This window comes from Mus caroli, chromosome 2 (assembly GCF_900094665.2).
Source record: "Mus caroli chromosome 2, CAROLI_EIJ_v1.1, whole genome shotgun sequence".
Taxonomy (NCBI): domain Eukaryota; kingdom Metazoa; phylum Chordata; class Mammalia; order Rodentia; family Muridae; genus Mus; species Mus caroli.
In genome coordinates, this window is record NC_034571.1 from 119,757,317 (window position 1) to 119,769,426 (window position 12,110).

Genomic DNA, 12,110 nt, shown 5'->3' on the forward strand with positions numbered 1-12,110 from the left:
TCCACATCCTCACCAGCATCTGCTGTCACCTGAATTTTTGATCTTAGCCATTCTGACTGGTGTGAGGTGGAATCTCAGGATTGTTTTGATTTGCATTTCCCTGATGACTAAGGATGTTGAACACACATGGTGGGACTCATGGCTTCAGCTGCATATGTAACAAAGGATGGCTTAGTCGGACATCAATGGTGGGGAGAGGCCCTGTATCCTATGAAGGCTCTATGCCTCAGTGTGGGGGAATGCCAGGGACAGGAAGCAAGAGTGGGTGGGTTGCTGAGCAGGGGAAGGGAAGAGGGGCTAGGAGGAGGGTGTTTTTCAGAGGGGAAACCAGGAAAGGGGACAACATTGGAATTGTAATTAAAGAAAATATTCAATAAAAAAAAAAAAAAGAGAGCACTGACTGCTCTTCCAGAGGTCCTGAGTTCAATTCCCAGCAACCACATGGTGGCTCACAACCTTCTGTAATGGGATCTGATGCCTTCTTCTGGTGTGTCTGAAGAGAGCAACAGTATACTCATATACATTTTAGAGAGCTAGAAACAGAGAGAGAGGGAGAGACAGAGACAGACAAACAGACAAGAGATGGAGTACTAGGGAGGTCTGGATAGAGACAGATGGACAGATGTGACTCAGAAAAATGGTAGTTTATAAAGGTAAAGGGGGACCCTGTGTTAGGATGAGGTGTTAAATGTTTGTTGTTGTTTTGCTTTGTTTTTGTTTGATTGTTTCTTTTTTCTTTTTCTTTCTTTTTTTTTTTTTTTTTTTTTTTTTTTTTTTTTGCAACAGCATTTCTCTGTAGCTTTGGCTGTCCTGGAACTCTGTAGATCAGGTTGGTTTCTAACTCAGAGATATCTGCCTGCCTCTGCCTCCCAAGTGCTGAGATTAAAGGCATGTGCTAGCACCGCCAAAAAGAGGTGTTTAATTTTAACTGGGCATGTTAATTAGGTGAGCCAAAGGGGGCTTCTGATTGCTGGTCTTCAATACTTTGTTGGATCTTGGTAGTCAGTCTCAGGAGGAGGAAGTGGCCATATAAGGAAATAGACTGTGTGGGCTAGCATCAGGAATGTAATCTAATGGTTTTTAGCAAGGCAGAGGGAATGGGGTAGAAGGGCAAGGTTTGTCAGAGCTGTGTTTGCTATGCATGGGCTGGCTAGAGGCCCTTCACAGTCTATTAAAGGAAGTGTGCTGGCTGGTTTTGTGTCAACTTGACACAAGCTGGAGCTATCACAGAGAAAGGAGCTTCAGTTGGGGCAATGCCTCCACGAGATCCAGCTGTAAGGCATTTTCTCAATTAGTGATCAAGGGGGAAAGGCCCCTTGTGGGTGGGACCGTCTCTGAGCAAGCCAGGGAGAGCAAGCCAGTAAAGAACATCCCTCCATGGCTTCTGCTTCAGTTTCTGATTTCTGACCTGCTTGAGTTCCAGTCCTGACATCCTTTGGTGATGAACAGCAATGTGGAAAATGTAAGCTAAATAAACCCTTTCCTCCCCAACTGCTTCTTGGTCATGATGTTTGTACAGGAATAGAAACCCTGACTAAGACAGGAAGTAAGGTCAGGAACGCTGAGGCAGAAGCCTGGAGCCAGGAACTCTAGGAGAGACTGGAGGAAGGCAGTTTCCTAGCTTGCTTCCTCTGGCTCATTCAGTTGCTTTTCTTTCCTTCCCGGCCGCCCCCCCCCCCACCTCTTTCTCTTTTGTTTTGCTTTTTCAAACAGGGTTCTCTGTGTAGTCCTGGCTTCTCTATAGAGCAGGCTGGCCTAGAACTCAGAGATTTTCTGCCTCTGCCTCCCAAGTGCTGGGATTAAAGGCATGCACCATACCACCTAGCAGTTAGCTTTCTTGGACAGCCTATGTCTACCTGCATAGGAATGACACTGCCCACAGTGGATGGACTGTAGCAATTAGCAATGAAGAAAACGCCCTGCGACATGGCCAAGGCAAATCTGATCTGGGGACCTCAGCTGATGTTCCTGTTCTGAGGCATGTTCTCCAAATTGCAACATTTCCTCCAAGAGGGAAGAAAAAGGGTCACAAGGCAAATAAAATGTTAACAATGTGGGAGAAAACAGGAACTTTGAAATATTCTTGAGGGCAGTGGAAAAAAAGGGGAAAATAGTTTGTAATCAACCATACTGCGAAAAGAAATTATTAACTCACGGTCCACTGCAAGCTGTGTGTGTCTGGAGGCTGCACCTGTGTTGTTGATTACTTCTGCTCCTTGTAGTTAACACCTCGTCATACTTCTGTTGGTGAGTTTTAAGTGGTTCAGTTAAATACTTGCTGCGTCACCGAATTGACTTTGGTACAGTTGTACTTTGGTGTGCCCAGGGCTCCCTTTGGGGGTGTAGATGTCTGTGTGTCACTTTTCAGCCTAGCACACAACGGTTTCCTCTTCTTAGCTCCCCCTTACAGTGTTGACATCTAAAGCCAGGCGTGAAAACAGTATCCATAGAGAGTTGGCACCCCAAGATCCTGACCCTCTCTCTCTTCACGGACACTGACTGAAGAGGCCAAGATGAATACTGAGGTGAGCTGCCCTCAGGGGCTGTAAGGGATGCCTTTGCTGCCATTTCCAAACCTGTCCCCTAAGCTACCCACTTGCTCATGGCTGTGGGTGATAGAGGGAGAATTATCTCCCTTGAGTTTTATCTGTTCCTGCTGTGGGTCACTAGGCCGCCTCCCCCGCCCCTTTCAGTTCCTAGCCATGAAGTGAGGAATCTTCCTGTGCTGTGTGCTCCTGGCATAGTGGGCTTTGCCTTCCAGGCCCATACAACAAGGCCTACTAATCAGTGATTTCACCCACTTAAAATAGCCTCTGCCCTCGCCCGACACACCCCAAAGAGTTTAGAAACTTTAGCCCAAACAAGTAAGCTTTTCCCCTCTAGGCTACTGATGAGCACATGGCTCTGGGAGATAGGGGAGGTGCTAGGACCGCCTGGGCTCTTATCTATGTCTACCTCCCTTAAGTCAGTCCATGTAGAATGAGCAGGGTTCGGATATGTTGATGATTTCAAATGTTTCCTATAATCACAAAAAGCTAAATTACTACTGGGCATATTCTTCTGGAAGTTTCTCCACGATACAGCATTCTGCTCTGGTCACTTCTTGGATGTTTTTCTGAAACTTCCTGGGTCACTCACTCTAGCCACCAACCAGGAGCTCATCTGCCCCCACAGCTGTGGTGATCAGGTGGATCTTTTGGAGCAGGCCTTTCTTCTCTACTGCAGACCATGCAATAATTATCCCGTTGCTTACCCTAGTTGGAAGTCTTAGTTGGGCTCCAAACTCATTGGAGCCTAAGATGGGCTTACGTGCTGGAGGTCCATCATCTACTTCCTTGACTTAGTTGTTAAGATTTAGACCACATAGCGAATGGGCTTCCAGACTTGGCTTGTGACTTTAACAGTAAATTCAGGTTTTTTTTTTTTTTCTCATCCAAATTATTTTTATTTTACTTGTTTTGCAATTTAATTTTTTAATTAAAATATAATTGCATCATTTCCCCCTCCAACCCCTCCCACATCCCTCCATTATTGCCTCTCGAATTCATGGTCTCTTTTTCATTAATTACAATTGTTATATATATATATATATATATATATATATATATATATGCACATAAATGGAACTGGGTTTAATGAACATGGCAGTAACTTCTGTTTTGGGGTTATAATGTATTATAGTTATATAGTTTTATTTTTGTTTTGTTTTTGGTTTTTCAAGACAGGGTTTTTCTGTATAGACCTGGCTGTCCTGGAACTCACTCTGTAAAGCAGGATGGCCTCGAACTCAGAAATCCGCTTGCCTCTGCCTCCCAAGTGCTGGGATTAAAGACATGTGCCACCACTGCCCAGCAGTCATATAGCTTTTTTAAAAAAAGATTTATTTATTTTTATATATGTGAGTACATTGTTGCTGTCTTCAGACACACCAGAAGAGGGCATCAGATCCCATTACAGAAGGTTGTGAGCCACCATATGGTTGCTGGGAATTGAACTCAGGACCTCTGGTAAAGCAGTCAGTGCCCTTAACCACTGAGCCATCTCTCCAGCCCTATATAGCTTTTAAAATGGACTTTTCTCCACTATAATTTATTAACACCTGTCCTCTAGCAGTATATTTAAAGATACAAAGATACTATATAAGGTACAGGAAGAGAGGAACTCAGCCACGGTAAGAACTTAAAACAACCTGATCTTGAGGTTGAATAAAGAGATGTCTTCCTATGTATCCTGGTCTGTCAGCCTCTTATGACTCCCAGCTGATTAGAGCCCTTGTCCCTAGAACCTGGAGTCAGGTAGGGTAGAGGTACCATGCCAGGTTGGGTGTGACTTATAGCAGAAAATTCCTAAGTCTATGGAAAAGTGGTTGTAGATAGATCCAAATGGGCAGTAGGTCTTCAACACAGAGAGATGGGCAGAGCCCTTTCCCAATAGCTTTGGGTCTAGTTCGCTGGTGTCTGAGACTTGGTTTCTAGGGTAGTCTTATCCTAACTCTCGTATGTCTGGGGTTGCCAGCTTCCCTTGCTTGCCAGAACCTGACCTGGTCTTCGGTTTTGATGCACTTCATTGCATAGCTGGGCTGTTTTTAAACCCCACATCGGTCTTTGATATTTCAGCCAAAGAGGAAATTTGGTGTGGTAGTGGTTGGTGTTGGCAGAGCTGGCTCTGTGAGGATAAGGGACTTGAAGGATCCAGACTCTTCAGCATTCCTAAACCTGATTGGATTTGTGTCCAGGTAAGGTCCACTTGGTTTGTGCTCTGTGATTCATGGAAATCACAATGAGGGCATGGACATCCTAGACCCAGAGTAAGGGAAAGCCAGTGTCCCCAGAGAACCATGCAGAGTAGTGGTCCCTAGAAACTCTATAATTTGGAGAGGCCTGGGGGCTGAAGTCAGGGGCCTATTGCTGCGTGTCCAGGGAGTGATGCCCAGTACAGACCTCACACAGAGGAGCATTCAATGAGTATGTTTTACTACAGAATGCACACAGTGAGGGAATGGTATGTTTGGCCTGAAGGAAGTCTAGGTGTGTCATTTAGCCATTCTGTCATTCAAAACTGTCACCCCGGGGCTTCATACATTATAATATCATTCTCAGCACTATTACCAACTCCAGGTTAAGATAAGAAATCAGAGACATAGAAAGATTGAGTAATCTTAACAACTGGAAAACCCAAGAATTGCATTTAAAAACTAGTGTTTGATTCTAACACTGTATGTTCTTTTCAGGTTGGTGATCAACCTGAACTTAACTTTTTTTCTTTTTTTAATTAAAAATTTAAAGTTAATATGGAAATTATTAAGTCTCACTGATATTTTTTAAGCAAAATTTGTTTTACTTACTTTTTCCCCCTTGGCTTCCCATCTCCCTGTACCCCTGCTCCAAGTCCCTTTTGGCTTTTATGGCACTTTTCATTTTCTTTCTTTCTTTCTTTCTTGATTGGATATTTTCTATATTTATATTTCAAATATCTTCCCCTTTCCAGGTCTCCCCTTCGTAAACCCCCCATCCCATCCCCCTCCCCCTGCCTCTATGAGGGTGCTCCCCACCCACACACCCACTCCCATCTTCCTGCACTGGCATTCCCCTATAGTGGGCATCAAATGCCCTCAGGTACAAGGGCCTCTCCTCATGGCACTTTTCTGTATGGATTCTTTTCACTATAGCTGAATAGAAACTAAATGTAATCCTCGCCTTCATTTTTGCTTCACGGTCAGGTCTGCTCCTACCCTATTCCCCAGCCAAGCATCTGCAATGCAGATTAATTATGAAGTAGACACAGGTACTGGGGGAGTATGATGGGGTGGCAGTGACAGTTCAGGCAGATCTCTGTGTCCAGTTGCTCCAGAAGAGCATCAGATAATCAGATTTTTTTTAGGGGGGGGGACAGCATTTCTCTTTGTAGTCCTGGCTCTCCTGGAACTCACTGTGTAGGTCAGTCTGGCCTTGAACTCACAGAGATCCACCTGCCTCTGCCTCTCAAGTGCTGGGAGTAAAGGTGTGTGCCACTGTGCCCAGCCATATAAATACTTTCACAAGTCATAAATAACCACTGTGGTGGTTCATATTTAGTACACAGGAACACGTCCTTCCCGTCTGACTGACTTGAGGTGGCCCCCTATTTCCAGGCACCCCTATATAATTCCCACTTAGTCTTTTTGTTGCTGTTGTTGGTACTGTATATATGTGTGTGTGTGTGTCCATGCCTCTGTCAGAATGTGAGCTCATTCTTTATTTTATTTTAGAGGGCATCCGATTTCATTATGAGCCACCATGTGGTTGCTGGAAGTTGAACTCAGGACTTCTGGAAAAACAGTCAGTGCTCTTAACCACTGAGTCATCTCTCCAGCCCCATGAGCTCATTCTTCATGTTTTCTCCCACAGTGCAGCACACAGTAGGCAAACAATAAGTGCCAGTCAAATCTAGCAATGTGCATTGGGTAGCTTGCAGATTCCCGCTTGGCTGAAGCTGCTGTTGGTTGTCCGTGTCTCCGAGGCAGCATCCTTCCTCTTACAGCTTTTGCACTGGGGCCCAGTACAGAATAGCCTGTCTCTGGCTCTTTTACTGTGTTCTCTGTCATAGTGATAGTCCCCTGGCTTTCCACCCTGGCTCCACTGCTCAGCTGTGGTATTATGGCCTCTCTCGGCTTAGTTGTAACAGAGACAGGGATGTGTGCTTTTTCTCCTGATGGTCAGCAAGCCTTGAAGTACATGAAGGAGCTTGCAGTATATGATGGTTTGTACCAGGGTGGTGTGAGTGTGAGGTTTGGCTTGCTGTGGTAGTCACAACATTTCATCAGGAGCTTAGTAGAAATGACCACAAAGATCCTTTTGTGTGAACTACAAGGATCTGGTTCTTTTTATTTTAGAGCAGTAACTTGGAAGACTTGTGGTTTCTGTAGAGCATTGGTAGCCATGTTGGCTTCTATTCCAGGTCTCCTGAATTCAGCCCGAATGCTGCTTGCTTTCCTTCCTCTACAGTGGAAAACACCCAGGAAATAGGAAGGAGAAAACGAGTTTCTTACTTTCCAAAAGCTCATCCCTGGGCATTGTTGGGAGGGAGGAGGAGAGTACTGCTCATCTAATATAAGCCTTGGCTCTGTCTGCCTTTCTTAAAGAGTTATTTATTTATTCTATCGAAGTACACTGGCGCTGTCTTCAGACACACCAGAAGAGGGCATCAGATCCCATTACAGATGGCTGTGAGCCACCATGTGGTTGCTGGGATTTGAACTCAGTATTCTTAACCACTGAGCCATCTCACCAGCCCCAAGTTCTGTCTACTTTTAAGACTGCTTGTTATTTCTGAAACAGACGAGAACTTGGGAGCCTTGATAATGTCCGGCAGATTTCTTTGGAAGATGCTCTCCGCAGCCAAGAGGTTGATGTCGCCTATATTTGCAGTGAGAGTTCCAGCCACGAAGACTATATAAGGTAGGTTTCTTGATGCAGATAGGCTTTGCCTTACATGTGCAAGCTAAAAACTATGCAAGTGGGACTTAATGGTCAACACAGAAAATTCTCATTGTCCTGTGACCTTTAAAAATTACTGTCAGGAGGGCTAGAGAGATGGCTTAGCTGTTAAGAGCACTGACCTCTCTTCCAGAGGTCCTGAGTTCAATTCTGAGAAACCACATGTGGCTCACAACCATCTGTAATGGGATCTGATGCCCTCTTCTGGTGTGTCTGAAGATAGTGACAGTGTAGTCACAAAAAAAATTACTGCAGGAACTATACTGTACTTAAAAAAATACTGTCAGGAACAGGATGTGGTTATGCACGCCTTTAACCCCAGCAATCACAAGGCAGAAGCAAGCAGAGCTGTCAGTTTCAGGACAGCCTAGTGAATTCCAAGACAGCCAGAGCTACATAGTGAGATCCCGTGAAATAAACCCTTTCCTCCCAAAGCTGCTTTTGAGCACAGCGTTTATCCCAGTAATGGAAAGTAAACTAGAGTTTGAATATTGATGAATAGTGAAATGATCTTACAACTGGACAAGTTTGGTATAGATCATTCTTTACTTTGCAAGGGCACTGGGTCTTGGCTGTTTGTGACACTGGTACACAGGCTCTCGTGCATTTGCAGACTTGTGTTTCTACAGGGCATTTACGTGTTTATTTGAAGTGTCATTTCCCTGTGTTTTTGTTTTCAAAGGCAGTTTCTTCAGGCTGGCAAGCATGTCCTCGTGGAATACCCCATGGCATTGTCATTTGCGGCAGCGCAGGAGCTGTGGGAGCTGGCTGCACAGAAAGGTGATGTTTTCTCTGACTCTGTCTGCCTCCTGAGTTTCTAGGGTGATGTCACTGCCTTTCCAGCAAGCTGCCTCATGTGCATCAGCTTTGCTACTGAGTTCCCATCTCCCTCCTGCCCCAGGCTGCGGATGCATAGGGAGGTGTGTGGATGAGAAAAATGCAGAGGAGTCTGTGGACTCTTAGCTTTGTTCTAATGAAACAGTAGATTGGTTGCCACATGTCACAGTGGCATGATGTTGATATTGTACTTGTACCTCAGATACTTACTGTCGGGTTTTGGTTTTTTTAACAAAATCTTAATCATTGGATTTTACCATTGAAGCCAGGTGCTGGGTTGAAAGCCTACTAGCTCAGAGAGGTAGAGGAAGCACCCAGCTGTCATTCCTTCTCAGCTGACATCCCAGAATGAATCCCCTATCTCCAAAAAGCTCCTTCAAACTGAATGACCCTCCCTTCTACTTCCTGTGTGTCTCTCTCTACCCATCCTTCTGACTCTCTTTTACTCTCTGTGCTTTTTTCTTAATAATCCTATGTTCACTTCCTGTCCACTGGTTGCTTGTTCCTCCTCTTGACCTATGGTTGACTTTATTTAATCCTGTTGACAATACTCAAGCAGAAAACTACTGGATTAAAGGTATGTGTTAAGGCTGAGCCACACCACAACTAGAAATGGGTTTTTCCAGTAAATAGCACAATGTCAGGGTTCTCAGTGTGATCAAATATCCTGCAACAACTTAATAATGGAAAAATTCCCAAATCAATGTAAGTGGTTGTCTTATATGTATACTATATAGTTTCCTTGTTATACTAATTTAATAAGTATTTATTAAAGGTTCACTGTATGCTAGGAAACTTAAACATACCATATGTTTAGTTCTTATAAAAAGTTTGGGGATTAGAGATCTTTGTTTGCTAAGATTAGTAATCTATGAAAAAAAGAGGTTTATGTAGCTCATAGCTCAGACTGCTGGATGTTAGAAGTCCAGAGTTGAGCAGCTGTATTCATTTGGTGTCTGAGAGTTTCTTGTTCTCCAGGTAGCAGGACTAAGAACAGTTTGGAGAGGCCCAAAGTCCTGACAGTCTATCCTCTATTTTACCCATTCCACTTTACGGCTTTCCCCTGAGTTTTCTAATTGGGTTTTACGTTTTTCAATTCTATCTTCATTTTAGCCTGAGTTTTCTTCAGTATTTCTGACTCTTTACTGAATCCCATTTTCAAGTTCCTAATTATTCTTGTTATTTTGTTCAGCCTTAGTTTGTGTTTTCTTGTGTATCGCTCCAGTGTTTATTACTGGTCTCTTCAAGTTCATTGAGCTGTTTGCTTAACTCTTCCTGTTTTTATTTATTTTTATTTATGTGCATTGGTGTTTGCCTGCATGTATGTCTGTGTGAGGGTGTCGGATTCCCTAGAACTAAAGTTATGTCTAGACAGTTGCAAGCTGCCTTGTGGGTGGGAATTGAACCCAGGTCCTCTAGAAGAGAAGCCAGTGCTCTTAACCGCTGAGCCATCTCTCCAACCCCTGCTTATGTCTTTTTATTTTTTATTTTTATTTTTTTTTATTTTTTAATTTTTTTTGGTTTTTCGAGACAGGGTTTCTCCGTGTAGCCTTGGCTGTCCTGGAACTCACTTTGTAGACCAGGCTGGCCTCGAACTCAGAAATCCACCTGCCTCTGCCTCCCGAGTGCTGGGATTAAAGGCGTGCGCCACCACGCCCGGCATTATGTCTTTTTAAAACTCTATCAGTTGTGTAAGTTTGATTATTCTTTTAATTTATGTCCTGTAACTGGAGAGATGCTTAGCAGTCATGAGAAATGGTTGCTCTTCCCCAGGACTTAGGTTTGATTCTGAGCACCTGTACAACCCTCTGTAAATCCAATCACAGGGCTTTTGATATCCTCTTCTGACCTCCACACATGTGGTACATAGATATAACATACATGCACTCAAAACACCCATACACATTAAACAAAAATAAAGATAAAAAAAAATTCTAACTCAGCATCCTGGGATTCATTTAAGTAATTCTCACCAGAGAAAACTTCTGTAGAACTGGTGGCTTTTCAGGGGAGGGCTGTCTTAGTCTTCCATATTCTGGATTTTCCAGGGAGACCTGGGCATGTGGATTTCCCTTCCTTGACTGTGTGTCTAGTATGAGATTCAAGGCTGCCTCTGTTGAATGAAAGTATGTTTGTATCAGGTACAGGAGTTGGGTTGGTTTTGGATGGGAGGAATGGGAGCATTCCGACTCAGTGGTAAGCAAGAAAGCAGCGACAAGAAAGCAATCAAACAGTATATATTGGCTGCATCTGTTTGGCCTGGCATGCAAGATGTATTACCCAAGCTATGCCTGGGAGTGAGGAGAGCAGGGTCCGGAAAGATTCTTGACCACTGAGCAGGGTAACAAGGCTGGCAGATAGATAGTCTATGCCACCAAAGTTAGGCCTGTGGGTTAGGTTGAGTTGGTGCACAGTTGTGTGGCCTGGTTTAGAACTGGGGATTAGGGAGAGAGCAGGCAGGCAGGCAGGCAGGCAGGCAGGCAGGCAGGCAGGCTAGGGTCCAGGGAACTTTCCAGACCAGACTAGGCTAGGCCAGTTTAGATATGGAATGGACAGGATAGGGTCTGTTGGGCTAACCAAACTGGATTGGTGGACAGGATGTGGGACCGAGGCTAAGCAGGGACTCATCAGATTGGACTGGTGCACCAGATATCCCTTTTAAATCTGTACTCAGTGCCTGGCTTCTCCCGTCTCCCTCCCCCATCTCCTGTAAGATCGGCTTCTTCCATTCTGCACCGGCTCATTTCAATTTTGCTTAACACAATACTCTCTAGGCCTCGGCAGGGCCTCAGCCTCACTGTGGAAGAACAGTGTTCTGTTGTGGGCAGGTGCTGCAGTCTATGTGTTCTGAGTCTATAGCTAACACTCTGAAATAGTGCTGAGACAAACAAGGCCGTGCAGATGTCCCTTTGACAATCTGTTTTCTGTGGTTTACAGAAGTAGTAGTGGAATTGGTAGGTCACGTTAGGTCTCTTCTGAACCCTGTGAGGATCTTCCGCCTGTTTTCCATGACAGTAAGCCTTTCCTTCAGCTCACATCCTTGCCAGCATCTTTTAGGCCTTATTTTTACAGTAGCCATTCTAAATGGAATGAGGTGATATTTCATTTGTGGGTTATATTTCTATTTCCTTAATGATAAATGTTGAACATATTTTTCCTGTAGCTGCTGGCCATTTGTTTGTCTTCTTTAGAGAAATTTCTATGCATATTGCCTATTTTAAATTTTTATTATCATTACCACTTTTCCTGGTGTGTGTGTGTGTGTGTGTGTTTGGTTAAAATGTGCTTACTCGGCTTCCTGCTTTGCTGCCATGCCTGATGCCTGTAGACTACTACCGTACCTGCTGCTGTGCCCACTGCCTGCTGCTGTGCCCACTGCCTGCTGCTGTGCATGGTGCCTGCTGCTGTGCCTGCTGCTATGATTGCTGCCTACCGCCATGCCTCCTACTGTGATGGAATCTTAAACTCTTGCAAAGTTATTTTTGGTGATTTTATTTTTTCACAGCAACAGAACCACTGTTCTCAAGCACTTACCATATGTTTTCATTATTGTTCCCTAACTTTTGAGCTTATAATTAAGTATTTAATAATATATTGTGAGTCGATTTTGATAAGTGTGTAGTATAGTATTTTGCATGTGATTATCTACATCTCCAAATATCATTTAATGAAAAAATTACTCTTTCATTTTATATGGCTGCAATTCTTTCATGTGATACTAAAAGCACAAGAAAAGTAAAAGGGCCGGGCATGGTGGCGCACGTCTTTAATCCCAGCACTCGGGAGGCAGAGGCAGGT

At 44.1% G+C, this 12,110-nt stretch overlaps 1 protein-coding gene across 4 annotated transcripts in view; it reads left to right on the forward strand.

The window, feature by feature from the left end:
• The window catches only part of Blvra (biliverdin reductase A), a 23,977-nt gene that overhangs the window by 5,300 nt on the left and 6,567 nt on the right, over positions 1 to 12,110 (forward strand). For 3 of the 4 annotated variants that reach the window (XM_021155624.1, XM_021155625.2, XM_029469253.1), the window contains 4 exons: positions 2,398 to 2,525; positions 4,617 to 4,735; positions 7,317 to 7,436; positions 8,158 to 8,255. In XM_021155624.1, the coding sequence (XP_021011283.1) occupies positions 2,514 to 2,525; positions 4,617 to 4,735; positions 7,317 to 7,436; positions 8,158 to 8,255 (349 nt within the window). In that variant the 5' untranslated portion in view covers positions 2,398 to 2,513. Of the gene's footprint in view, positions 1 to 2,138; positions 2,248 to 2,397; positions 2,526 to 4,616; positions 4,736 to 7,316; positions 7,437 to 8,157; positions 8,256 to 12,110 lie in introns of those variants that run through there. The other variant, XM_021155626.2, reaches the window with a different exon arrangement.